The sequence below is a fragment of the Aspergillus saccharolyticus genome, assembly GCF_003184585.1.
Source record: "Aspergillus saccharolyticus JOP 1030-1 unplaced genomic scaffold BP01scaffold_8, whole genome shotgun sequence".
Lineage (NCBI taxonomy): Eukaryota > Fungi > Ascomycota > Eurotiomycetes > Eurotiales > Aspergillaceae > Aspergillus > Aspergillus saccharolyticus.
Genome location: NW_020290618.1, coordinates 718,814 through 745,023, shown reverse-complemented (window position 1 = coordinate 745,023; position 26,210 = coordinate 718,814). Strand labels below are relative to the sequence as shown.

Below are 26,210 nucleotides of genomic sequence, written 5' to 3'. Positions count from 1 at the left end.
TATCTGTGGTGGTTTCGACCCTGCCAGCATTCTGCCCTTAGTTTCCGCCTTCGGGCATCCTTTCGAAGGGGTCAACTTCCTTCTTCCATAACGAGAAAAACAACTTCATGAGAGAAATCAATAGAGGCCTTTTTGCCACAAAACCATAATATTATTGAAAGGCATATTTTGATTAGAACAATCCATCCAGTCTGTAACAAAATCCAATGTGCGCAAATTTCATGTTTTTTAGGGATATCTAGCCCAATGAGGCAGATTGAGCAACAAAGACTATATATTCAAAAATTTTTGAATCTTTCATACAAATATCCCTTTCCTGAACTTTATATATAATAAAATGACTAAGATATTAAATTTTAAAGACAAGGGAAAAAATTCGGACTATTCCTGTGTAATAGTAAAGATTAATATACTATTTCATTAATATAGTGGTTTATACAAGTGTTATACTTTCATGGAAACTGATTTATATAGTTATGGCTGGTGGACTGCCTGTAATAGTAGTTCAACTGTGGATGATGTTAATAGATGCCTTAGGCTTACTGCATTGATTTCTTTTGTGATATCATCATGGAGGTTGGAAGGACTAGTAGAGTCCTTTCACTACCCCACATCTTTCTACTGTTCACATCTCATATAGCTCAGCAAGATTCCCAAGTTCTGACCATTCCTCTTTTATACCTACCACAGAAAGCCTACCACAGGCTTATATAGGTATTCCCAGATTTTCCTTTGCAGAACGAAGGGTTAGTCTGAAGTACCGGTTACACACCCCAAACTCTTCTGATACACAGGTCTTTGGTTAGGCCAACATGGCTGCTTGTTTCCATGTTAATTCAGATGGCAAGTCAGATCCGGTCTATCATATCTTGCATATGTTTAGCTGAAATTGCTTTTACAATCCCAGTCTGCTAACCTACACTAGAGCTGAAACCCCCGTCCCCATCACAAGTGGTATATAGAGAAGATTGCACGCAATGTTTTGATTCAGTAGTATGCAGTTTTCTCGATGTTAGTCCTACAGCCGGAAGCTCATGTGTTACAGGATGATGATTGTGGGATCAATGTGTGCCTGTCGTGCTTCAATGGTGGCTGTGCTCATAATAGAGACCACGCTCTTATGCATTTTAAACGGTTCGGCCATCCCCTGGCCCTCAACATCAAGCGGTCGCGCAAAAAGATTCAAGTGGGTTTACCTCTCACATCTACATACTCCATGAGTCTGTACTTATCAAGGCGTTGTAGAGGGACGAGCCCCCTCAAAAAGTTTCGAAACTTGCAATCGCTGCTGAAACAGACGATGACCGCTATGATATGAACACTCGTGTTCTTTGTTATCACTGCTGCCAAGATGACATCGATCAGGCAACTGGCAAGCTACCACCAGTCATTGACGGCGTCATGTCGGCTACACCCTTTTCCAGAAGAGAAGAAGTCAAAGCCTGGGAGCAAGAGTTCACTCCCTGCGAACATACCCTTTGCATTGAGCAACGCAGCTCGAGGCAACTCGAATCGCAAGGTAAGTTTTGCTTCTAATGTACCTATTTCCCATGATTCTCACAGTCAAACATGCAGAACTTGCGTCATGTTCGATGTGCAATCTCAAAGAGAATCTCTGGTTATGTCTAGAATGTGGCAACCTTGGCTGTGGCCGAAGTCAATTTGGCGGCGTGGGCGGCAACTCTCATGGCCTCGCGCATTTCGAATCGACCTCCCATGCTGTTGCCGTGAAACTAGGTTCAATAACTGCCGAGGGTTCCGCCGATGTCTTTTGCTATAAGTGTAACGAGGAAAGAATTGATCCTGATCTTGCCGGACACCTCGGGAACTGGGGGATCAATTTAGCAGACAGAGAGAAAACCGAGAAGAGCTTGATGGAAATGCAGGTCGAGCACAATCTGAGATGGGAGTTTTCCATGACTACAGAGGACGGCCACGAGCTTAGACCGGTATTTGGTCCTGGCCTTACGGGCCTTAAAAATTTAGGCAACAGCTGCTACTTATCAAGTGTGATACAATGCCTTTTCAGTTTGCCAGAGTTTTCAGACCGATACTACCACGAAGATGAAGAGCCCCCATCGTCAACAAAGCCTGCTGAAGATCTGGAGACACAAATGCGCAAATTGGCCGATGGAATCCTCTCTGGTCGTTACTCTAGACCTGCGACCGATGTGAGCGCCTCGCCTGACACCGTTGAAGTTCCGCACCAGAAAGGTCTCGCCCCAGCCATGTTCAAGCATCTGGTCGGTCGTGGTCATGAAGAGTTCTCCACAATGAGACAACAGGATGCTTTTGAATTCCTCCTCCACATCTTCAAGCTTGTCAGTTTATCCAAACATCCAGAAAGATCATGCAACCCAATAGAGTCGTTTGCTTTCTCTGTGGAGCAACGTCTCCAATGCCTGCACTGCAAAAGAGTTCGATACAAAGTGGATCAACAAGATAATATATCTCTTTCCGTTCCTGCTCGCCATTCAGACTCTTCATATGGCGGAGATACCAACGCCAGGTACCAAAGTGTGACTATATCGGAATGTCTCGATGCCTTTACCAGTGAAGAGAAAGTGGAATTACGCTGTCCTTCCTGCAACAGCGAGGGTGGCTTCTCCAAGCGCTCCTCATTCAGGACATTACCGCAGGAGCTGGTCATCAACGCCCGGCGTTTCGAATTAGTTAATTGGGTACCAACAAAGCTCGACATTCCTGTCGAAGTGGATGACGGACCAATAGACTTCACTAAGTATCTCGCGTCCGGTCCCAATGAAGATGAAGAGCTACTCCCGGATATTGAGTCGTCTCCTCAAACGTTCATGCCCAATGAGGTCGCTCTTAGCCAGTTGCTTGGCATGGGATTTCCTCAAAACAGGAGTGAGAAGTCGCTGTATATGACAGGCAACTCAGACGCCGAAGCTGCGATGAATTGGTTATTTACACATACGGACGATCCCAATATTGATGAGCCTCTCTTTCAAGGAGGTCCTGTGGAGACATTGACTGAAGCTCAGCACGACTCAGCTCAAATAATGCAGTTGTCTGAGATGGGTATCGACGTTGATCGGGCTCGGATCGCATTGGCTGCGGTTGGGAATGATGTCAACCGAGCAATTGACTGGGTTTTCAGCCATCCAGAACCCTCGACAGACATTGGAAATGTGGCTAAGGTGAATAGCAGTTCAAGTAACCGTACAGTAGGTTTCGATGCTATCCCAGCCTGCTACCGCCTTCAATCGATTGTGTGCCATAAAGGCTCCTCTGTACATGCTGGGTAAGTCAATTTTGAGATCTTTCGAACCATGCTGATCTTTGAACTAGTCACTATGTCGCAGTCGTACGCAAAACCTTACCGGGCGAGAAAGACCCCTCCTGGATCATGTACAATGATGAAAAGGTGGTCCAGGTGGATGATGTACGAGAGCTGAAGAGATCTGCCTACCTTTACTTCTTCTCGCGGGTTTAGATTCGCGCAATGCACCTGGATTTTGCTGTCAGATATTTATCCTTCCTAGATGCAAATAGGCTTTCGTTCGCTGGTTGTAGAGCTATGCAACAACCGGGTCTTAGTCGAATGGCGAAGTGTGCGTTCGTACCAAGCTACAATCATGACGCACAAGAGGTAATGGGTACTCTGATACATGATGCGTTTTGATGACCGGAACTATACCATGAGTCTCGCATTTCAATGTGGTTCAAGAGCAGCTTATATTTGTAAAAAGCGAACAGAGGATTACTAATAACGTAATCAAACAGCGAATCGGCGCGACAACGAACCGTCGTTTTCTCACTATAGCTATCACTGACAAAATAGAACTTCAACTATTTGTCTGGTACTTGATACTTAGTAGTAATAGAATGATAGAATAGATTATTTTATACTATGAAATATAAACTTTTAAGAAATATTATCTATAATTAAAGTTATTTTATAGTAATTATATAGTTAAGTCTATTCAATAAGTCTCATTCAGAAGCATAATTAAAAATCTTAGTCTATGCCCTTAGCATTCCAACGTTAATTAAGTAATATGAAACTGAAGCCCTTTCTGATATTCGCGGACTTCAGCTTGAGGAAATCTCTGTTCAGAAATTGGCATGTGCTCGAGTAGCCATGACATGGGGCTTCGAACAAATATGCGCACATGAGCGCAGGAAGCCGTCACATTATTGACCTTTTTTCACATCCCCAGCGAATTTATTTTGCCTTCTGCGCTTGATCGCCTCTGGAGAATATTCGGTGTCCAGCATGTAATCCCACCATCTGAAGCTGCTCGAGTAGTTACCGACGAACTTCTCATGGTGGAGATCGTGGTGATCGGCTCCAGCCCAGAAAGGAAGGAAATGATGGAGACTCCAAGGGAATTCGTAGCCGCTGTGTGCATCAATCGCCTGGAACAGCCGCAAGACAATCCAAATGTACATGGTAAAGATATGCAAGTCCCCAGTCAAGGCACACCACAGAATGGGGCAGCCTACGGTACCAAATCCGAGAATCATAACTTCAATTGGCGAGGCATATTCGGCAGCCATACCGAAGGGCGCGGAGTATTGGTGGTGGATCTTGTGGATGGCCTTGTAGAGTGGCCCCCAATGAAGGGCGCGATGAGAGAAATAGTGCCACGTGTCTTCCAGGATGAAGAAAATTGCGATCTGGTAAGCCATAGTCCAAATTGAGGGGAATGGGACGGAGGTCGAAAGGCCGAAAAATTGAGCCATAGGATGGAAGAGCCTGGGAGGAAATAAGATTCAGGAATTAAGGACAATCAGCATACTGGTCGAGCTTACCAAATCTGAGGCAATTCAACGGTGAAGTGACTAAGAAGCACGAACTTGGCACAATCCCACTGTTCGCGCAAGGACGGGACCTTGTTCTGTATGCCGTTAATTATAACCCGAAGCCAGTTGCTTGGCGGGACGTACATACACCCTGAATTTTGTAATTTTTAAAGAATCCCAAGCTATCTATGAGAATCCATGGCAGCGAGCGTCCAAAGTAGACGAGTTCATGCATCATGAAGGACATGATGCCTGTCGCCAGAACATCATTCTGCATCCAGGCGTACCAGGCTGTCCAGAGCCGTTCGACGATGTTGAGATGGGTGTTGTATTTGGAAATTTCCTCAAATTGCCCCCAGTAGGTTTCTGGGGTCGAAACCGACGTTGTATTCCTATCCGATCTTAGTCGCGATGTTCCAAGAGACCCCAACAAGTCGAATCGCGTGGGGAGGGCTCACATCATTAGATCAGGTGATCGGCTTGCCTTCAGCTATTCCTTTCCCAGAATCTTTGAATCAGGGGCAAGCGAAATAAATTGATGGCAATGTGTTCCAAATGGCTGGGTGTGCAGGTACAAATACAGGGTCTATGAGATGGGGAAGGGAACGAGAAGTAAGAATGTATCGTCCTCCAAGTGAGTTCGAAGAGGAAGGGAAGGACAGGAAAGTAGGATTTGTGTCTAACAACTTGTGTGAAAGTAAGTGGAAGGTACCTAGCAAGTATTTAGAAAAGCCGGGTAGAGAACGCGCCATCAGGACCATTGTTCCCGGGGTGGCGAGATTTCTTCGGCTACCCCCTGGCCGCAATCTTTCCAGGCTGGCACCACTACCTAGCCGATTGGGGCCGATTTTAGCTCCACCCTGGTTGGGAATGGCTTGGTATGTTCCATGATCATCTCCAATCACCACGGGTCAATCTCGAACACGCTGACTATAGGCTTTTCTGAGCTAACTGCCGTACCACCTAGTACTCACTAACTCTTAAATTACTCCGTATTTACCAGTTGACTCTTTGCCGCATTACTCCGAGTCTAACAGAGCAGAAGCCGTTAGGCCTGCCGTGGTCCGTGTGGCTACGGAGTACGGAGTAGTTTTATTACTGCAATTCCCCTTGCAGAATGGTGCTAGGTCACGGGTGAGTGAGTGCCTTGGCGCCGGTGTTTCATACAGATGTCCCTTCCAGATCCTTGCCGTCCCGATCAGATCTTCGAACAGGATCAAAGTGCAGTAAGTACAGAGTATATTGTATCATGTGAGAGATAGCTATTGTGGGTATGAAAGTTGGAGCCTCGAGTCATCCATCTGGTACACATACGAAATATACTCTACGTACTACTGGTACGTATTTTTTCAGCTATATCACATATCAGAACGAGGTCATAGTACAGAGTCATAGAAATTGATCGGTGCCCCGCATAACCCGATGTATGATAAGGAAACCGAATTAGAACATAGTTGATCTTTAAAATCACTGCAAGGATGGCCGGACTAGTTATATGCATCGACCATTTGGTCGTTACTCGAACTAATGAAACAGATCTAGGTAGTATCAAGACAGTACTTGTATTACTGTTGAGCGCTCAAGTAAAGTAGCTGGTAATCACTATGTGATTCAAGAAAGGTACTGACTAGTTAGTATCTACATACCAGGCGATAATTGCTAGACTACCTTATCATTTTGAGTACTGTGTAGGCCGAGGTACTGCTCCGCTGTCTAGTCTACTGTGTGAACAACGGAGTACCGAGCTTGGACCGAGCACAAACTGTGCTGCTTACTAAATGTGACGCCATCCGTTGACTGCGGTAGAACTCGAACTTGACAGGTACGGTAGGCTACTTCCACCTAGGGAGTATGAATTTCTAGGTTTCTTTCTAACAACGCATCTCGACTTGACCCTTAGTGCTTCGGGTCAACTCCAACCATGTTCGTGGTCAATGAGTAAGTAATACTTCTCTCTATCAATTTCTCTCACTTTCCGCTTACTGGACAATAGCAAAATCAACAATCTAGATATACAGCTTCACACTTTACAGCAGCGGATCACGAACAGCTCAGTGATAGAGTTTCCGGAAAATCATAGTGATGCCAGCACACTCCATAGTACAGAATCGTTGGAGCGTCTTTCCGAATTGCTTTCCGTGGCATCAAAATCAAATCCACTTATGTCCGCTAACAGGGTCGCGCGATTGATCTCGTATTTCCCCAAGAATCCAGCAATATCTTGCGGGACCTCACCAGAACTGCCTCCGCACAGATCAGCAATATCAGATCTAGCTTGGATTGCGGCCACTAGAGCTTCCATTCAAACATATGGCATAACGCTAAAGACTCTTTCCGAGAACACGCTTGTCTTCGTTGATGAGGCGACTTACTGGGACAGCCTTCTGGAATCCCAGTGGTACGTAGGACTGTATACCTTGCAGACATCTCCCGTGTGGCTTTGGCACAGGCTCGGACGTCAATTCTCTGCCCGGTCTTACCCCGGAGCCTGGAACCAAGCATCTCACATCTCGCCTTCGTGGATTCATCTTTATGACTCAGCCCGTCGGTGCGTGTCGTCTATTACGGTATCTACCTTACGAAAGAGCTTAGTGTATCCACTTCTTGCATCCAAACTGCATATACGGCAGCAACGGAAACTACTGCATGTGGTGAAAGACATAAATGCTAGCGCGCTGGGTATCTTGATGGATCGATGCTTTCAGTTTGAACTTGATAATGAATTGGAAGAGTGTTATAGCGGCGGCACTCTTAGTGACGACTGGTGCACTAATGTTTTGAAAAGTGTGACTTGGTTGGAGTTAGTGCTTCGACATCTGCTCGCAGGCACGCTCCATGATTTCGAAACAAGAATCACGGTAACCTCTGAGGAAGAAGGTTCATTGCTCAGCATGCATCTGGATCAGAACATGCGGTCCAGGGGACCAGAATATGTCATCGAGAAACTCGAACACATACACCGAACATTAATCCCGCAGTATAATGCGCTTACAAAGAGCAATGACAGTGAGCTCGGGCGACCTCCGTTCATAGTACGCTACTGGCTTGTATTCTTCTTGGCAACCCTGTCAACCAGTACAGTTCTTGAGATATTCACAGCTCGTCGGCGCGAGCTTGTCAGGTTGGTTACAGATGCCGGATCAACGACGATCGAATTCTGGAACAACTGGGTTATCGATCCTTTGAGACGACTCGTTCGCACCATAAGACACGATGAAAAGAGTGAAATTGCCTTAATGAGCAAAAATAGTCTGGAAGCTGATCGCGCTAGTCTGGAAAGAATGGTGGTGGATTTTGTTCTAGATCATCGCAAGTCCAGTGATGAGTCTCTGGTGTCTGCAGAAATCGGCACCATCACGGCAAAAGTCAGGGAAGGTGATCTCACGCCGGTGTTGAGGGCATATGAGAAGGACCTACGAACGCCGTTTATTGGAACCGTCCGAGGTGACTTGATACGGACACTCCTGATACAGATCCAAAAGACAAAGGTAGATGTTGAGGTTGCCATTGGTGGCATTGATGCTTTACTGAAGAGTCAGGAGCTCGTGTTTGGGTAAGTATTAAACTTCCTCTCACGAGGGAGAGTGAAGCTAACATACCATAGCTTCGTCGGACTGACGCCCGGTCTATTGGTGTCATATGCCTCAATTCGTTGGCTCCTTGGCTTGTTCGGCAGTAGGAAGGGTTTGCGCATCGGTCGGCGGCAGCATGCATTAAGGCACGCGCTGAGGTAAGTAGGCCTGTCCTCATCAGGACCCGAGCCGAATCTGATAGGATCTATTCTAGGCAAGTGCATCGTAATCTGACTTTATCGACTATGTCCACCCGCGGTACTCTCAGCTTCAAAGATTACGGTCTGCTTATATGCAATACCGAGGTCCTACTTCAGAAAGCGCAAGCTATTCTAGGAGGTGCTGATTTCCATGCATTCCGGGAAGACATCAAGGACATTATCAGTAAGAACAGTGCAAAACAACAACTCAAGGTTATTGAACGGATGGGGTGGGTTTATTCTCGATGGCTGTAAAGTCACCATATTGTGTCTTGTACAAGCACTCAGCCAAGGGAACTAAGTCTGAGTCAACGTGGAATTCATCCAGGTCAAGCACCAAAGTTGCGGCGCCTTTGTGGTAATTATATGGCTAATCCGAGGTCTGGCCTTCTCTGTCAGGATGCACCAGGCGATCAGAAGGTGATGATATCCTATAGCTATCAGAGGTCATGGTTCAAGTCAAAGCCGGAGGAGGTTGTTCCGAGGAGAAGGGAGGTACTTACGGTATGTACTGTACAGACAGATAATGGTGGAGGGGTTCAAGTGACGGTGACCGGCTGACCCACATAGCATTGTTCTGGGTAGCTGATACTTCATAGTACTTACTAGGAGGGCTGACAGCTCAATGTTTCAATTTATACTGACAAGCTGTTTCCTTGCGTCATGTAAGATCTAGGTATTACATACAGAGTGTAAACCACTGCCAGGCGGTACGTGAGGGTCTCAAGGTATGTCGAAGGCGGCGCGCCGGGTGTATGTATGGGGCAAGCGGTTCGATACTGTAGCGCATGTATTACCATTGATCCACGGAGTTCTTACTCCGCCTTCGGGGGCCTACGTTGTACACACGCAAGTGTTCGGTTGCATCCCTACTTTAGCCTACTCAAACTTGGCATCTTATTGCAGACATCATTTGACATTAAACATTTTTCAAGGCACACCCCCCTCTCTCCCGTACTTCTTTTTCAACTCGGTTGGGACCGACTCAGAGCTTTGAGGCAAAGTAAGCTCAAAATATTATATAACCGCTTTCCTTTTGTTGCCTCGTCCCGGCCCCTGACCCCCTTGTATTCAGGGTAAACGCTTGAATCGTTGCAGTCCTTCAAGCCATCACTGTCACCATTCGGGTAACATTCGGCATCTCAACGGCCATATTCTCGAGTGCCGTGCGCGAAAGAGTCGGAAAACCAACACAGGGTACATGCTGCTTTTTTTTTTACCTCAAACAAAAGATACTACAGGAATGGTGCACTGATAGCCATCAGAAAAGATAAAGCGAGGGCTGAGGAGCGAACAAGAAACCGATATTCGCTCCACATAAGTCTCGACTTTGAGCAGAAGCTCATCACCTGGGGCGTTTCTTTATCTTGACCTCAGTGGACCTCTGTGTTCAGGGCCAGTCCATTATGGCTGGTACAAGGAATTACGACTTCTTGGTGAGTGACATTTTCCGCACTGACGATTCATTTTTACTAACTCTGTCTGCTCCCAGATCAAATTATTGCTGATCGGAGACTCGGGCGTCGGTAAATCATGCTGTCTACTGCGATTCAGCGAAGATTCGTTTACACCGTCTTTCATTACCACTATTGGCATTGATTTCAAGATCCGTACTATCGAGCTCGACGGCAAACGTGTTAAGCTTCAAATATGGGACACGGCTGGGCAAGAGCGCTTTAGAACAATCACAACAGCATATTACAGAGGGGCAATGGGGATTTTGCTTGTTTATGATGTCACCGACGAAAGGTCGTTCCAAAGTAAGGAGTTCAGCTGGACATATCCGTATCAGTCATTTACTAATGCCCCGATCACCGAATCAGATATCCGTACATGGTTCTCCAATGTGGAGCAACACGCAAGTGAAGGTGTTCACAAGATACTCATTGGCAACAAGTGTGATTGGGAAGAGAAGCGAGCAGTGTCAACCGAGCAAGGCCAGCAACTAGCTGATGAGCTTGGTATTCCATTCCTAGAGGTCTCGGCTAAGAACAACATCAACATAGAAAAAGCTTTCTATGATCTTGCTGCAGATATCAAGAAAGGAATGGATACATCAAAGTCTGAACAAGTCAGCTCTCAGGGTGTTAGTATAGATCAGCAAGGTTCTGGCTTGAATGGCAACACAAGTGGGAAGTGTTGCTAATCCCAATTGGCACTTCGGAATGCTCTTCATACCCTTCTTGTTCCTTTATGGCCCTGCACTTCGCCCCATTTTTGGCCGTTTTATGTGTCATGGATTGAATATACTAAGGCTCTCACGTCAGTAGATGCAAAGGCAACATCCCGGTTGTATGAAAGTCTTGGCGCTGAGATATATGCTTATTTGGAGGTACATCACTGTTATTTCATTTTTGCAATCTCCTCTTTGCGCTTGCTCCTTCATTTTCGATATCGATCACTCTGGCTCTATCAAACCACTCTAATCAAATCCTGACGTGGGCGTTGTATATGTAACACGAAGCAGAGTATAAGGCTGCATCTGGCGTAAGCTAGTCCATTCTTTTCATAGGAATCGATGTCGTTTTTTGCCAATGGATTGTAGCTCTTCAAAGATCGTGATATGCATGATAGAGATCTTGATCATCCTGCTTCAGCGCCAGACAGTCTAAGTCTACAGGTATTGGTATGCTTCTCTGAGACTGACCGTGAATCATGAACATGAGTGGACTTGAATGGAGGAACGTTTGCTGGTAGCATACAAATCCGTCTGTATGTTCGGCATGGACTTCTCGACAAACCCTATGCTCCAAGCATTGGTGCTGAATCAATCGCGCCATCAAGCTCAAGAGTAGATACAAATGTCTGCGACCCTGTAAAGGGCGCCTTGAAAGGTTCACTTACACAGAGCACATCGGATAAGGCCAGTACAGAGTATCAGGTGTTCACAGTTACGGCACAGTAGGTATTAACATATTTGTCCTTTTGACTTCCATAGCAGCGACTTGGAGGGTGCAGGCAGACACTGGTAGGAAGCTAATTTGATCATCTGTTTTCATAGCAGGTAACTCAAGTCAATGTTGATCTTCAGATCGCCTCCCAAGAAAATGAAGCTCTTGTGTTTGAAACCCTTGTTAAAGGTAATGTTGCAGATAATTGGCTCTCTGCTGGTATCTGCGAGTGGGGCATTTATGCATAATTCCCCGCCCACCGCAACAGAAAAAATCAAAGCTCATCAAGCATATACATATACTTCCTTTTACATATAGACCTGAATTGAACGAACTCTTGACACTGACGGTTTACTCTTCTCATAAGGAAGCCCTCCACAAGCATTCGAAGTATTAACACTTCCCGAACTACGCGCAATTATTCCCCATCCCTTTCCTCCAGAAATGATTTAATCAGCATCCGATCTCATCTCATTACCCACAGCCTTCTTCATCCCCTGACTCATCCTCTTATATACGAAAAAAACAGAATTCGAGACCAAGTTGTCTGGCCGCCAACACTAAATCTTGCATAATACAATGGCCGAGACTCGGTCTTTTACCGTTCGGCCACTCTCGAAGCAGACCAGAAACGACCATCGAGATGCTTTTCGCGTCTACCTATCATCTTCCTCGCTGGCTTCTCTTAGACTTCGGGCTGGCGATGTCTGTGCACTTTATGTACCTGGCGAAGCATCCAAATATGCTATAGCCTGGAATGCGGTCGAAAACATTCAAAACACGGTCGTACAAACATCTAGGACTCTTCAAGAATGCTATGGATTCAAAATTGGCGAAAAAGTCGCGATTAGTAAAGTCGACGCGCCCCTACAAGAGGCGCAAACGGTCTCGTTAGTGGACTGCTCAGACGATGACAAGATTACAAGATTTGGCACCATACCGCCTAACGATATTAAGTACTGGGCCTGGTCACTTGAATTTCCTTTGGGAAGATGCGATGCGATTGCCATTGGCCTGGTTTTTGAGCTGGAGCTTAAAGGCCAGCGACGCACTTTCAAAGTGGCCAACATGTCAAGCCTAAGCCGTGATGGTAGTACCTTGCTCAAGTTCACTGATACTAGCAAAATCTTCATTGGTGAGGATGTGGTGCCATTGGAACAAAATAAGTCCTATCTCCGTGTGCACTCAACCGGTCTGGGTGGGATGCAGTCGCAGATTGATAGCATCAATGAGAGTCTTGCTGATTTCAGCTCGGATGCCAGTACCCTGGTCATGCCTGCTTTCTATGAGCATAGCCGGGGTATTTTGCTCTATGGCCCCAAAGGTACTGGCAAGACGGCACTCCTGGAACAAATACGGGGGGCAGGATGGAGGAAAACGTTCAATATCAGCTCTTCTACATCTGGCAGGAACACAGGTGACGCCGAAGTCAAGCTGCGCAATGCCTTTCAAGAGGCAATGCGTTGTCAACCGAGTGCTATAATCATTGATCAACTCGAGTATATAGCTCCCAGGAGAACGGGCATGGATACTCATTCACTGACAGCTACTTTGTGTGAATGCTTAGACATGGTGAAGGGTGCTCTAGTCTTGGTTGTGGCCGCAACCCGACACCCAAACGATGTTGATGATGTTTTACGGACACCACATCGATTAGCAACTGAAATTGAGCTTCAAGTGCCGACCGCGCAGGCTCGAGGCGAAATCTTACGTGCCATTTGTGGAAATTCGTCCTCGACGCTGAGCGATGCTCTAATAAATCTTATAGCGGAAAAGACACATGGTTATGTCGGTGCTGATTTGTTCGCTTTGCTTCAATTGGTGTGCCGAAAGGCACGGAAACGCCAGTCAAGCGAAATTTTTGCTTGTACTTCGATTGTTGACTCGGCAGACGGTCTAATGGCATTAGAAGCAAAAAAACCGCTCATTATTGAGGATGTTGATATTGTCTCCGCCCTACAGGAGACACGCCCGACTGCTATGCGGGAAGTTTTCTTGGAAACACCAAAAGTGAAATGGTCGGACATTGGCGGGCAGCATGAGATCAAGAAGCGCCTCCAAAAGGCAGTTGAGAGACCTCTCAAGGTAAAGTACTTTATCTTGACGATTCTTTGACATGGCTAATGTCTGAAACAGCATCCGCAAAGAATGAAGAGACTGAATGTGAACAGCAAAAAAGGAATCCTGTTATATGGACCTCCCGGCTGCTCCAAGACATTGACTGTGAAAGCACTGGCCACGGAAGCGGGATTAAACTTTCTGGCAGTTAAGGGCGCTGAAATCCTTAGCATGTACGTTGGAGAGTCAGAAAGGGCATTACGAGAAATTTTTCGAAAGGCACGATCTGCCAGACCTAGCATCGTCTTCTTCGACGAAATCGATGCGATCGCCTCGAGGCGTGGCAGCTCATCTCAGGGCGGGGTCAACGTCCTCACCACACTTTTGAACGAGATGGATGGAATTGAAGAGCTCAAGAATGTGTTGGTTATTGCCGCAACCAACAAGCCTGAGGTCATTGACCCTGCTTTGATGCGCCCCGGTCGTCTGGATAACATCCTCTATATCGGGCCGCCAGATTTCGAGGCCCGGAAGGAGATTTTGAGCATTTGGTTCAGTAAGTCTAGGATCCATCCAGACGTAGAGGTAGAGCTCCTAGCTCGGAAAATGGAAGGCTACTCCGGAGCGGAGATTGTCAGTATATGTGAGACAGCCGGCGATGCTGCATTAGATGAGGAAGATGAAACGGGGCATGAGCAGGACATTCGAATGGAGCATTTCGAATATGCTCTTCACCAAGTTCGCAGGCAGATAACAGCCGCCGTTGTTGAGGAGTATGAAAGGTGGGGTAGCTCGACCGACCTTTAGAAAGGTAGCTATAAATATATCAGTATCTGTACTACAAAGTGAGACTTTGGACATGGGGACACGCATAATTGATTCGAAAACAGACATCTCTCCCTGTATAGAATCAACACCGTATCATTGACAGACAAAAGATCGAAGCAAAGCAAGGTGTACACAGCAAGATGCAAGTAAGTTAGCTAACATGTCTAAATTCATTAAAGGTGGGGCGGCGGAATTCCACACCTTCCGCCCTCCGTGCCGGCATTACTTTCCAGATGCTGCGAATCTCCCTCAATGCTATCCCAGGCTATCAATCGCGCGTAACTTACACCCAGATTCTTGAATCGGCTCCCCAGCCTTAGGTCATGCATCATGTCTGATACGCCTCGAAATTTCTCTACGGACCGCTCACCGCGACTCTCCATTCTCAGTCGAGACGCCAGACCATCGCGACGATCTCCATCATCTCGTTCGGAGTCCAGGTACAAGAGCGTGACGCGCAGTCCACCCATCGATCGCACCCCCGGCCGGCGCAGTGGCAATCGGTTCACAAGCCAATCTCGCTCTCGCACACGTTCTTATAGTCGAAGTCGGAGTCAAGATTCAAGATTGCGTGGGGAGGATGATTACAGCCGATCACCCAGTCCCTCAGTCGTCTTGCCACGAAGCTCCAAGGTTTGTTGAACATGGACACACCTATCGACATGTCTCCACGCTAACCGCAGTCAAGATCGTTGTAGAAAAACTCACAAAGAATGTGTCCGAGTCACATATTTACGAGATCTTCGGCGAATTTGGGGTTATACAAAGTCTTGATCTACCTATGAATAAAGCCTGCAAGTTGATCGGTGTCCCGTAGAACACGGGAGTCAAGGATGCTAACTAGTCGCAGTCCTAACCAATAGAGGAACTGCCTACATTCTATACCACGATCCTGCTGATGCGGAGGCTGCTATTGCACATATGCACGAAGCGCAGCTGGATGGAGCTGTCTTGAGTGTGTCCATTGTCCTACCCAGGCGAGCATTCTCGCGCTCACCGCCGCCACAAAGTCAGCGCAAGAGAGGTAGCTTCAGCCGTCAAGGTCATGGTCGCGGACAACTCTTGGATAGTCGTGCTTCTCGCCGTTCACCTTTTCAGCAGAGGCAGACCTCTCCGCGAAGGGCCAGGCGTTCACGACCTATGGATAGGCATGACATCTATCGGCCACGATCTCCTTCGCGCTCTCGATCTCTTCGCCGTTCACGATCATATTCAAGAACTCCGTCGGTATCACCAAGAAGACGGATGACGCACTCGCGAGGAAATAGTCGTCCTCGTCGACGGCGCAGTCCCAGCTACAGCAGTTATGAATATAGCAGCTGTAGTGATAGGAGTCGGAGCCCCAGCCTGAACAGAGCCCGTTACTGACATGATACGGTGAGATAGACGCTCAATGGGCGTGTTCTGATCTTATGGACGAACGATAATTTGCAGTTATATTTTTGATCCTGGATGATTAGCCCCAACGCAAATTTAATGATCAGTTCTTCCAAGTCCTCCGACGTAAAGTAGCGACAATTGATCACAATTCAATGTTCATACTCAGGATGTTTGGCCAGCAGCTCCCTATGGTTCTATGTACTCTACAAAAAGAGCTGTTGTTTTTTCATTTTGATGAATGCAAGCTCAAATCTGGTTCGATCTAGAAAAATGAACACCACCCAATATACATAGCTGCTAGATTTCGTTCATCAGTTGCCCGCACAATTAAGTCATCAACATGGCCATCCACGGATAGCGGGACGGATTCACCAGGTAGAAGACCCCGGAGTTTGTTTCGAACATTTTCTAGTACACCAGCAGGGGTATCAGGCACACTTGCGTATTGTGTGCGGCGCTATGACATTCAAGTAAGAATGAGTTTCTACCGGGACTCGACGCGCTTACCTTCTTCCCAATAAAATCTGTGGTTGGATCGTGCAGGAAAGTTTCGAGGACAGTCATGAGTGCATCCTCATTGTGACGAAGCAATCCCAAGCTTATTTCGCAGGTCTTGCGGTAGGGGCCTGTGCGTGTGTTTGTCAACGTTTCGAAGCTCGTGTTACCAGGATTCGTAACCCACTAACCATTATACCCGTAGGCGCCAAATGCATCAACCATGTTCTGTGTCAAGCGGAAAGGAACCAGCTCAGGTTTATCAAAAGTCAAGCCCTGGACAAGAGTCAATCTATAAGGGCCTGGCTCTTATTCTGGCCTTTAGACGTACCTTGTCAAAAAGGCAATTGAAGTCAACATGTAGTACTCCACCCGTCCCTTCCTCAAAAAGGATATTCTCACCATGACGATCACCTAACCTATTGGAGTTGATCAGTAAAATGCTCGAAACTACTGAAAATTTGCAACCCATCCGACTTACCCCAAGACATAACCGACCATTGACATAACAGCGCACGATCTGGTGTAACGAATCCTGGCTGAAAACCAGGCTTCTGTCTCGGGAAACATCTCGACAAACCAGTCGTAGAGGACTGGAGGGAATCTAGCAAGTCTTTAGCTCAACCAGCCTGCGACGCGGGCTGTCTGTCATGATATGTACTTATCAAGAATCTTGGTTCTAAACAAAGAAACTTTTGAGAAGTCTGAGCATGCCTCATTGAGAATATGCCGTATTTCGTTGTACTGTGACGAGAGCTAGGTCAGCACTCTGCTCTCCACCAGCTTCAAGGTAGTTAGCTCACATTTGGCGATATCCCTCTCTCCTTCAGAAGCTTGAGAACAAGTTCTCTCAAAGTACGAAGATTGTCAACCCATTCGATCAGTCCGCATTCTTCATTCAAAGGCGTCACAGCATACGTTTTGATGTCTATCGAGTCACACAATAGATTAGTAGACAATAAAGGGAAAAGTACTCTAGTAGTAAAATGCCTACACATTCGACGCTTGCTTGACTCAACGTCTCTCTTCAGAAATCTGTTAATCATGTTGTTGAACTCCATGAGACGCTGATCCTTGCGAAGGTCATCCTTGGGTTTGCATAATACGTTGTATATCCTTCCATCGGACCCTCGAATACTGATACGGCGCGGTTTTTGAAGTGAATTGAGGATTTGAGCATCATCGAGAACAGCTATCTCTGGTTAGCATACAAGGCAAGAGTATGAATTGAGATTCGATCACCTTCGATCGTGGTCGCGTCTCTTGGGAAAGCTCTAAAGCTTTTCAAATACTCCGAGTCATGACTAACTGGCAAGATCGGTGTTAACATTGCCTGGAACGGCACGACAAGTTGACAAGGTGCCACTTTGTGATTGAAGCCAAGGGCTCTGAGGTTCACCCTCGATACCTTCTCTTCAATGCGTGCTATGCATAGTCTTAGCATTTCGTCTGAAAATTTTTGCCCTTGATTGATCATCGCGCGAATATCGGAGATGGGTGGCTCTGCTTTTGATTTCTTGTTTATGTCCTGCTTTTATTAGTACTGAGAATACACCTTGTTCATCCGTTTGACGTACTGTGACCCTTTGAAGACAACTAATGCCTCTTGAGGCTCTGTCTCTAGAAGACGACTTGACCACGGCGAGAACAGTCCATAGCCCTTGCTGAGGGAAGGAATTTACAGCTTTTGCCACAATCTTTGTTAAGAGGTCATATACAGTAGTATTAGGATGACAGATTCGAGCTAGCACTTGAGGGAGAATCGTAAAAAGCTGAATTCATTAGCAAAAAATTTCAGAAAGTTGTCATAAAACTTACCAGCGCGGCCGGGATTCGATGTATGTACTTTTTCAGCTGCGAATGCATGTCCTCGAGGCTCCTTTTCCTCTGCTGCAGGGTATGTTTCTGGAAGTCCCTTTTTCCGGGAATGTTAATAATTGCTAGGGTCTGACGAGATGCTGTTGCAGCAACACAATTAAGAGAGAGAGTAAGACCACTCACTCATTGTCTCCTCGCTTGGGGTCAAATGGCTGTTCAACGATGGATGCATGTTCCAGCCAGAGGGTCAACACCTTCGGCAGTGATTGGAAAACATATTTATTTCCATATGCCAATGATCGCAGATAATTGTCAACGACGAGCTTCGAGACCTCGCCACTCAGACTAGAAAATGTCAGAAGAAATTGCTTCAACATCACAGAATTTATGGTGGGGAAAACAGACTATATCTGAGCCTCTTTCCCTAGAGGCCGTGCCTTTTCAGAGTCCAATATCTTGTTGTAGTGCTTGCCTAAATAATAGTGCGCTTTCTCCCATCTAGACATGGTTAATATGAAATTCACACAGGGAAACCATGGTAGGTACCTTGGCTGAAGTTTTATGGCTTCTCTGAATTTTTGAACAATAACATCCGATTGGGTTTGGCCAGCACGATCTGTCCATTTTGCCAGAAGTAAGTGAGCCTACGAGAGATATGTCCCGAGTCAGAATAGGTATATGCATGGATGCAAAGGTGATATACTCTAGCCGCAAGAATATTCTGATGTTTTTCACGTAATGCGGACGTTGAGTCGGAACCCTCTGAAAGCGAAAATTCGTTAGCCATGATTGAACCTTCAAGCGTTTGTATCGCTTTTCGGTGATGGCCGTCTTTCCAGAGAAGCCGGGCGTGCTCAATGGTGGCTGTTCTGTCTTTCAGGCGAGCAGCATGAAGCATTGATTGATATGCTTGATTGGTGTAATTTCCTTTTCGCAGAAGACGCGCACTAGCCAGCCAAGCAGCTGCTATCTCGGAGTCGGTGAATTTGCCCCTTAAATACACAGTTAGTACATGAGGTACATATATCGTAGCTCCGGAGCGAATTCTGTACGTTAATTCCATTAATGCCCTCCTGAGACCAAGCAAATATTGTTTGTCAGAAACATATCCTCCAAGAATTTCCAGGCGACGATCAAGAATTGCGCGCACTTTGGCTGGGCCTCGTGGCTCGATGTGAGACTCATGTCTTGTATTGACTATGAGTTCAATCTCACATAGAGCATGCAACCTTAGTACACTGGCATGGCATGACTGTAATGATGTCACAGAATTGGCTGTGAGTGACTTAGCAACATTAAGTCGCAAACCTTTCAAGAGTTGTCCGAATTTCCTTTCGTCACCACAACGGAAAGCATCGAAAGCTAACCCAACTCCGATATCGAAGTCCGGTGTATCCTGAGAACTGAGCTGCAGATAAGTATGTAGCCTATCCCAGTTCCCAGTAATCCATGATGCTTCTACTGCAAAGGGCAGAAATCTACTACTTGGAACAGTACTTGTGAGGGCCTCGAATCTGGTTAGAATGGCATCTGTACACCTTGTGTCAGTCGACAAAACCGCGATGGACAAATGCAGATTAGCATACCTTGTTGTCCTGATTCCTTTAGGCAAGTGAGCAGATTCCATTGTGCTTCGCCGTTATCCGGATCTTTCTGGACCTGTAGCTCATACCAGCTCTGCGCAGTGGCCCATCTTCCTGCCTTGCGATGCTCGAGCACTTGCTGCTCGATATTCAAGGCATGGAGATTTGACGAGATACCTTCAATACCGTCTGGCTCGTCAATTTGACTATAGATATGCTGCAGACGCTGGTACAGAGATTCAGTACTAGACTCCTGCCGTGTCTCGGGTTGACTATTGAATTGACGGATGTATTGCTCCCAATGGAACAGAGCCCGTGAGAATGACTTGCATTCGACCGCTCTTCTTGAGATGATCTCTGGTGGAATAGAAACTAACAATGCTTCCACAGCTTTCACCTGCGAAGTGTACGTATCCAGAAGCACGTCTCGGGACGCCTCCTTGTGGCTACGACTGGTGTGATGGCTGTGATGTTTGAAGCTATTTAGCTGTTTCTTCCTCCCTTGCAGCCATCGCGAAAGATAATCCAGAACTTCAAAGATACTCTGGACATATGACATCAACGTGTTAGTCAGTAACTGCGAGCCAGGTGAAACTTACTAACCTGACTGCATAGCAGAATGTTCTCGTATCCATATTTGTTGGATTCTGGGAGAGGATAAGACAAGATATGTACCAGCTCGCATTGCAAATCTTGCTTCTCACTCTCGGTTCCGCCAATTATGCGGTTGAGAACCGCAAACGGTAAAAGAAATGATGCTATTGAGATACCCTGCCCCTTGACGACACGACTGCAGACGCTGAATATGAGTCGTGCATTATCACCACTGGCACTTCGTAACAGATCCTGCACAAAGCATCGAAGCCAGTTGCCGTGAGTCAGCTCCAGAGAGAAGAGAGGATACTTACAATTGGCATGAATGGCGCCAATTGTGACCGTGTATTTGGATGTTAGGAATGGAGTCAAGATGTTGCGAACAGCTTCAGGTAGCTGCATCCAACGCCGGTATTTCTCCTCGCCTTGGACATCACGAGACCGGCTTATCACGGCTGAGTCAAGATTGCAAAATCTGAGCATGTTTTGCATTGCGTACGCGAGAAACCCTTGCGCTCTAGTGTTGGAAGCAGACAAAAATGCCTCGACAAGAACGTGCTGGAGGAAGAACAGAATGAAATCGAAGGTCTCTTCCCTGCTGTCAAAATTTGACAAGACCAGTATATCTTTCTTCTCCTTGACGGTCTCCACTAAATTGGGATCGAGGCAGCCAATCAAGCCCAGACACTGAGTCGAGAGAATGGTTATATTCTCTGAGCTCGCGTTGTATTTGACACAGCAATCAAGCAAAGCTCGAGTCAGCTGTGAAACAACCGGATCTGGCTGTTCGCTGAGCACCGAGGCATGAACGAATCCCTCATTGGCAAGAAGAAAGGGAACCAGCTCCTTGAGGGTTTGCTCAATGACCACCGCATTTTCACTCTGGCTGCGACGGATAAATGCTAGAAATCGGCTTCGAACGTCCATCTTTCCCCTCAGCTCGTTGAGCTCTACCTCAAGGCTGGCTAGTCGGGCTACCGATGAAAGCGAAGGCATCGTATGGAAAATATCGCGTATCACATCACTATGCTGCCGTAGGATATGACTAACCAGTCCGAAAGCATGATCTTGTGTTTCCTGAGTGAACCTGTCCCAGTACTTTATCACAGTAGAGATTGTCTGATCAATGAGAGGCTCAACCTCTTCTTTTTGAAGTGTGTTAATCAAAACTCCCCACACCATGAACGCATGATTGCACAAATCATCGATTTCAAGTGCGGATCGCAAGCACGCACATATCTATTTCAGGTTAGCTAAATTGCACTGATCTGTAAGAGAGGTATAGAACAGACCTGCGGCAAAGCACTACTGACGTGACCTTGAGCAACCTTTATCATCTCTCCAATGGCTGCGAGATTCCTTTTCTTTTCCAAAAGTGACTGTCTAACTTGGAAATCATTTATGGCGTGAGCAAATTGTGTTATGATGCCAAGGACGTGCTCTTCGATGAAGTGACCTATCAGGTTGCCTCGTTTCTGCGAATTGGTAGATTTTCGTGGGACAAGCGCAGCAAGCAGGTGTAGCGCTTGGTGAAACTGTGGTATAATTTGTGAGCATGGCCTAGCAAGCACCGAATGCACACTTACTCTTGCCCCTTTCTTAGCGCTGGAGTCACCCAAATTCTTAAGAATGTCACAGGCGATTAGAATCGGTTCGATACGCAGGAGTTCGGCCAACGTACGCCCTGCGAAGGCGGAATCAACCATTGACAACGTAGACATTATACTGTCTTCCGGGTTTGGTGATGGCTGACTCAATAGAAACGCAAGTACAGCGGCGAGGTTGTTCTTCTCTGAGCATATATCGAACGGTGTCCTGGTTTCTTTGTAAGTGGCACCCATCCTGGCGATGATCTCTCGTTTTTGTGTGAGCACAAGGTAAGGTAAAACATGAACCTCGGTCAAGCGTAAGAAGTCATCGACTTTCATACCCAGGAGGTCACACAGTTGTTCTGCCATGTAAGGGCGAGACTGAAAGTTCTTGACTACAGTAACAGATAAAGTTCTCCAGAAAGGTCGAAACAAGCCAGCGGGAGTGACCAAGAGATTCTGCGCCAGTCTGGAAAGCTGGATAGAAGTTAGTCTAAGACTAGATTAGAGACCGGTTTCAGTGGTCTACACATACTTCAGTGTATGCGACCGAGCAAACGAATGGATTCGAGTGGCCGAGATATTCAACGAGACGTAGCAGAATAATGTTCAATTCCTCGTCACAAGAGTGCCTTACGATAGTCGAGAAGGATTAGTACACTCGTGAGTAGTTTTGGAAGCCGAGAACTGCTTACTTGGCGAGCCGACAAAGGGTCAATATGCAACTTTCATGGAAATACAAATCCTTCTTGTCTGTGATTCCACGTAACCATTCCAAGATCCTAATGAAATTATCATGCCTACTGACCCGATCCAGTCTTTTTTGGACAAACGATGTCACCGAGTACCTAGAAATATTATTAACAACACGGTTGGACCGCCTATTTTCGGAAGTACATACCCGGCCATTATACGCAACTCTCTCACAGAGCTCCTCATGGAGTGGACATAGAAGTCTCCGAAGGCCGAGTTGGCAAGCCGTATGTAGTCGCAATTGGGTGCATGCATGATGACTCTACGTAAAGATGAAATCGCGGCTAGTCTCAATGTCGCAGCACGGGAGAGTGAAGGGAGAATTGAGGTAAAGACGCCACATAATCCGTCAGCACTGAGCCATTGCTGATCTGAACCCAAAGAATCATTCCTGTACTCATCATCACAAATGCAACAATGGAATGAGTCGTTCGAGATAGCTCCGTCAATGCGTGCCAAGCTTCCAGCTAGAGCGCAGGATAAGAGTCCGAGGGTGTCTAAGACTTTGCATTTCGCTTGCTCATTGATCCCGCCAAAATAATCCCTAGAATCTTAATTAGGGATATTGTTTAGTAGCATGTTACAGCAATCCGACATACGAAACAGCAGATCTAAGTTCCATGAGATCGCCGGAGTCTCGATCACAAAGAAGCTTGAGTAATTCCGACACAAGCCTCTGTGATATGCTGCGCTCGGATATACTTGCGTTCGAGGCTGCAACACAGAGCCGCTTTGGAGTTTGACCAGCTTCGCTATTGTCAGCTGACTGGATAGCAGTGCGCAAATGTTGTCCATTGGCAGCTCCCGGTTCCAAGTGCCGTACACGAGAAACGGAGAGCTCAAACACGTTGACATCCTCTGCTTCCAACGGTAATTCTTGGCTCAGGAGACGCTCAATCGATGCCTACCTATCAATCAGCCTCACGATGGACACATATAAGAGACAATTTGTGCTCGGTCACCTGCAGACGTGGTTCTAAGGATTGAAAAAACGTAGGTCTCTTTTTCGTCATTGCATAGCTCAGCAACACCGACTTGTCCGTGATGCTAGCGTACTGCACTTTACATCTCCACATTTCGACTATTATGTCTAGGAGGTGGCTCACTTCGAGTTGCACAATTGGGAAATCGACCAGATCATCACCAGTCAGCATATCTGCAACTTTTGAAAGCACAATGCGAGCCAACTCGAAGTCTTGATCTGCGTATTTTCCCTGAGTGCAGAGAGCGCCAGCCGCCGCTGCTACGCGGACGCATATCTGTGTGCTGGTTTTGTTCGGTGCTGAAAACTTCTTGCGAAGCCAGAGGATGGCCAGGTCCCAGAGGCGCTGATAACCATTCAAGAACCAGAGCATATCCTGCCGATCATAAGGCATATCGGAAAACATGTAAGCGTTGATGTTGAACTTAAACATGTCGGCACAAAGCAAAACGCTCTGAAGGACTGTTCCTGAATTGATGCTCGCATTTATGGAACCATGAGGCAGACGGAGTTTCCAGAGGTCTATAGAGAATTGCTGCTTCATGCTGACTACAGAATATTTGGTCGCATACTCCACGGATGATCGCTGGAAGTGAAAAGCCTCTAGAGAACGCAGAAGGTCTAGTGGACGTTAGCGAGACATCAGACACTGATGCGACACATAAACCAACCCATGGTGCATAATCGTAAGAATGAAGAGATACAAATAAAAGAATGAAAAGTTCTGCCATGCTTATGCGGGACGCTCGCTATGCTCGAGAGGATGTTAATCACTTTTTCTCTAAGTCTGTCTATCTCCCAGATACCCATAACTCGGAGGAGTCGGACAAGTAGCCACGAGTACAGAGGGACCGTCTCATCCTCTCCCAGAATTTCCGGATCTGCGATTTCAACAAGAGTTAAGGGTGCGTTGTCAACGACAGCCTGAATTATATCCAAGCAGTCGCAGAGCTGATTTAGGTGGTCTTCGTGCTGAAGCCTGTGATCCTTGATACATGGCTCTAGGCCAGCTTTGAGGGCAATGCAAAGAAGCTTTCTGAAATTATCGATACCGACATTCGACAGTAGCGGGCTGTATCTGCCTTCGAGTAATTCATGTCGTAGTTGTGAAAAAGCTTTTTTGGTTAGACTACGCGTCTGATCGGTTTGCGAGCACAGACGCGGAACCAGCTGCGCTGCCAATGTTGAAGAAACCGTTTCTGTAACATCTGGTATTTTGTTCTTCGTTGAGGAGAATCGAGTCAGTCTGCGCTCATTAGGTGCCATTGGCGATACGATCGCACATGGTTCATGTGCCTCTGAGAGCTTTAAGCGATAGGTGATGTCAGGGAATAGCCTGGATTGACAAGGGCCTGTTAACTAACTTACGGACATTGAGGTTACTTAAGCTACGGCGGTCAACAGCAGCCAGCAAAAACCAAAATCTGCAGCGAAACGATTTCTACGAGTATGTACGTACAGGAAGTATAGTACAGTCCACACATGTAAGTGCTGTGCAGATTTGTACGAAAACTCTTTCCTCTAGCATATTTGTCTTGTCCTTTTGAGGCGCAGCAAGTAATCATATAGATCATGTACATGTACAGAGTACAGTAGCATCTATTGAGTATTACTTAGGAGTAGTCTAGTCATAGTTCAAGAATAAGGCAAGCTTTAATCTGCCATTAAGCAGTGTCTTTGCTTCATTTGAACTCGGTACATATTACAATAGTCACGGCGCCCGAAGGATAATGAAACCTCATACGTACTGTACAGTACCCAAGTGAGTACTGGTTACTGAATATCAAGCTAATACTATATTTTATTTGATAGAAATAATTAGTTAAATTCTTAATAATACTTAATTTAATTAATTAAACAGTTGATTTGATTATCTAAAAGACCCTATATTATAAGTAGACCTATAAAAGAATAGTATAATAGATTAGAATATCTAGAAGAAGAAATTCTAAAATATCTTAATTAGAAAGCTCAGAGAATTTCTTATTATCACAGATATAATATACTATAATATTATAACTATTTCTTAAAGTATTAAAATTAATAAATAACTATATCTTAGGATTAATATATATAAAAATCTTAGAATTAGAGAATTTAGTCTAAAGTATATTATATACTTAATACTCTTTTTTATTTATATTAGATATAACTATCTTAGATATATATTCTTATCTTAATTAAGAATATCTGACTAACTAACTAGAGAAGTATATTTTAAGTATTGTAGTTTTCTGATTTTAGAGTAATATAGCTTTCTATATATAGTAGTTAATATAGTATCTTAACCAACCAGTCCAATTATAATAATATTTAAGTTCTAATAATATCTATAGAAATTAAAGAAAATAAAGAGCTTTTAGTTTTTTCTTAGGAGTAGTAAGTCTTAATATACTAATTACTACTATTATATACAAAAATATTACAATTCAATTAAAAAGTCGATTTCTTAGTCAAATCTTTATATAGTTTTCTAAAAATAGGCTTAAAATATGTAGCAAAATTCTATCTTTTATTCTATATTAAATTTATAGCCCCACTTGCCTAAATAGATAAGATATTAAGAAAAAAGAAAATTTTTATATATATAAGCTTTTTAGACTTAATTTTTAATATTTTTTAAAAATTTAAAATTCTATAAATAAATTAGAATTTTTACTATAGTCTAAACTATTTTTAGCTTAGAATCTCTATTTT

The 26,210-nt window shown here is 45.5% G+C and overlaps 7 protein-coding genes across 7 annotated transcripts; 5 read left to right on the top strand and 2 right to left on the bottom strand.

Moving 5' to 3' along the window:
* The first annotated feature begins 584 nt into the window (after positions 1 to 584).
* On the top strand, positions 585 to 3,749 carry BP01DRAFT_315523 (ubiquitin-specific protease UBP14). The gene is made up of 6 exons (XM_025572561.1): positions 585 to 843; positions 926 to 993; positions 1,046 to 1,186; positions 1,246 to 1,519; positions 1,576 to 3,265; positions 3,313 to 3,749. Exons 1-6 carry the CDS (start codon positions 813 to 815, stop codon positions 3,455 to 3,457), a joined length of 2,349 nt encoding a protein of 782 aa, XP_025433261.1. The 5' UTR covers positions 585 to 812; the 3' UTR covers positions 3,458 to 3,749.
* Positions 3,750 to 4,158: 409 nt separating this feature from the next.
* On the bottom strand, positions 4,159 to 5,233 carry BP01DRAFT_364266 (sterol desaturase family protein; the record flags this gene model as incomplete). The annotated part of the gene is made up of 4 exons (XM_025576318.1): positions 4,159 to 4,723; positions 4,780 to 4,865; positions 4,919 to 5,162; positions 5,229 to 5,233. 4 exons carry the CDS (start codon positions 5,231 to 5,233, stop codon positions 4,159 to 4,161), a joined length of 900 nt encoding a protein of 299 aa, XP_025433260.1.
* A 1,382-nt stretch (positions 5,234 to 6,615) lies between these two features.
* Positions 6,616 to 9,159, top strand: BP01DRAFT_336943 (NCA2 family protein). Its single transcript, XM_025573263.1, has 4 exons — positions 6,616 to 6,708; positions 6,764 to 8,323; positions 8,375 to 8,500; positions 8,557 to 9,159. The coding sequence occupies exons 1-4, from the start codon at positions 6,692 to 6,694 to the stop codon at positions 8,795 to 8,797; spliced, it is 1,944 nt and encodes a 647-aa protein (XP_025433259.1). The 5' UTR covers positions 6,616 to 6,691; the 3' UTR covers positions 8,798 to 9,159.
* A 663-nt stretch (positions 9,160 to 9,822) lies between these two features.
* srgA (Rab family GTPase srgA) lies at positions 9,823 to 10,890 on the top strand. The gene is made up of 2 exons (XM_025571206.1): positions 9,823 to 9,978; positions 10,035 to 10,890. Exons 1-2 carry the CDS (start codon positions 9,949 to 9,951, stop codon positions 10,686 to 10,688), a joined length of 684 nt encoding a protein of 227 aa, XP_025433258.1. The 5' UTR covers positions 9,823 to 9,948; the 3' UTR covers positions 10,689 to 10,890.
* Positions 10,891 to 11,743: 853 nt separating this feature from the next.
* On the top strand, positions 11,744 to 14,390 carry BP01DRAFT_231029 (putative AAA family ATPase). The gene is made up of 2 exons (XM_025571205.1): positions 11,744 to 13,518; positions 13,570 to 14,390. Exons 1-2 carry the CDS (start codon positions 12,013 to 12,015, stop codon positions 14,296 to 14,298), a joined length of 2,235 nt encoding a protein of 744 aa, XP_025433257.1. The 5' UTR covers positions 11,744 to 12,012; the 3' UTR covers positions 14,299 to 14,390.
* Positions 14,391 to 14,547: 157 nt separating this feature from the next.
* Positions 14,548 to 15,970, top strand: BP01DRAFT_355067 (RNA-binding protein with serine-rich domain 1). Its single transcript, XM_025574604.1, has 3 exons — positions 14,548 to 14,952; positions 15,008 to 15,113; positions 15,170 to 15,970. Exons 1-3 carry the CDS (start codon positions 14,650 to 14,652, stop codon positions 15,685 to 15,687), a joined length of 927 nt encoding a protein of 308 aa, XP_025433256.1. The 5' UTR covers positions 14,548 to 14,649; the 3' UTR covers positions 15,688 to 15,970.
* Positions 15,962 to 24,843, bottom strand: atrA (protein kinase MEC1; the record flags this gene model as incomplete). Its single annotated transcript, XM_025573262.1, has 26 exons — positions 24,185 to 24,843; positions 23,494 to 24,134; positions 23,131 to 23,435; positions 22,680 to 23,075; positions 22,474 to 22,626; positions 22,314 to 22,410; positions 21,776 to 22,255; positions 21,482 to 21,724; positions 20,199 to 21,428; positions 19,599 to 20,139; positions 19,065 to 19,542; positions 18,716 to 19,004; positions 18,559 to 18,656; positions 18,418 to 18,510; positions 18,196 to 18,357; positions 18,013 to 18,109; positions 17,772 to 17,966; positions 17,437 to 17,722; positions 17,189 to 17,386; positions 16,998 to 17,122; positions 16,856 to 16,938; positions 16,676 to 16,798; positions 16,526 to 16,613; positions 16,386 to 16,470; positions 16,207 to 16,325; positions 15,962 to 16,156 (listed from the first exon to the last, which is right to left on the bottom strand). Exons 1-26 carry the CDS (start codon positions 24,777 to 24,779, stop codon positions 15,962 to 15,964), a joined length of 7,395 nt encoding a protein of 2,464 aa, XP_025433255.1. The 5' UTR covers positions 24,780 to 24,843.
* Between the last annotated feature and the right edge of the window lie 1,367 nt (positions 24,844 to 26,210).

What these genes read in the sequence shown, in the direction of transcription:
- BP01DRAFT_315523 (XM_025572561.1), top strand. Translation starts at nt 813, where the DNA reads ATGGCTGCTTGTTTCCATGTTAATTCAGATG. An exon ending in CGCAATGTTTTGATTCAGTA is followed by an intron (nt 994 to 1,045) that starts GTATGCAGTTTT and finishes CATGTGTTACAG; the next exon opens with GATGATGATTGTGGGATCAA. An exon ending in GGTCGCGCAAAAAGATTCAA is followed by an intron (nt 1,187 to 1,245) that starts GTGGGTTTACCT and finishes AAGGCGTTGTAG; the next exon opens with AGGGACGAGCCCCCTCAAAA.
- BP01DRAFT_336943 (XM_025573263.1), top strand. An exon ending in AGTCAGGAGCTCGTGTTTGG is followed by an intron (nt 8,324 to 8,374) that starts GTAAGTATTAAA and finishes AACATACCATAG; the next exon opens with CTTCGTCGGACTGACGCCCG. An exon ending in GCATTAAGGCACGCGCTGAG is followed by an intron (nt 8,501 to 8,556) that starts GTAAGTAGGCCT and finishes GATCTATTCTAG; the next exon opens with GCAAGTGCATCGTAATCTGA.
- srgA (XM_025571206.1), top strand. Translation starts at nt 9,949, where the DNA reads ATGGCTGGTACAAGGAATTACGACTTCTTG. An exon ending in CAAGGAATTACGACTTCTTG is followed by an intron (nt 9,979 to 10,034) that starts GTGAGTGACATT and finishes GTCTGCTCCCAG; the next exon opens with ATCAAATTATTGCTGATCGG.
- BP01DRAFT_231029 (XM_025571205.1), top strand. Translation starts at nt 12,013, where the DNA reads ATGGCCGAGACTCGGTCTTTTACCGTTCGGCCACTCTCGAAGCAGACC. An exon ending in CAGTTGAGAGACCTCTCAAG is followed by an intron (nt 13,519 to 13,569) that starts GTAAAGTACTTT and finishes TGTCTGAAACAG; the next exon opens with CATCCGCAAAGAATGAAGAG.
- BP01DRAFT_355067 (XM_025574604.1), top strand. Translation starts at nt 14,650, where the DNA reads ATGTCTGATACGCCTCGAAATTTCTCTACGGACCGCTCACCGCGACTC. An exon ending in TCTTGCCACGAAGCTCCAAG is followed by an intron (nt 14,953 to 15,007) that starts GTTTGTTGAACA and finishes ACCGCAGTCAAG; the next exon opens with ATCGTTGTAGAAAAACTCAC. An exon ending in TCTACCTATGAATAAAGCCT is followed by an intron (nt 15,114 to 15,169) that starts GCAAGTTGATCG and finishes AACTAGTCGCAG; the next exon opens with TCCTAACCAATAGAGGAACT.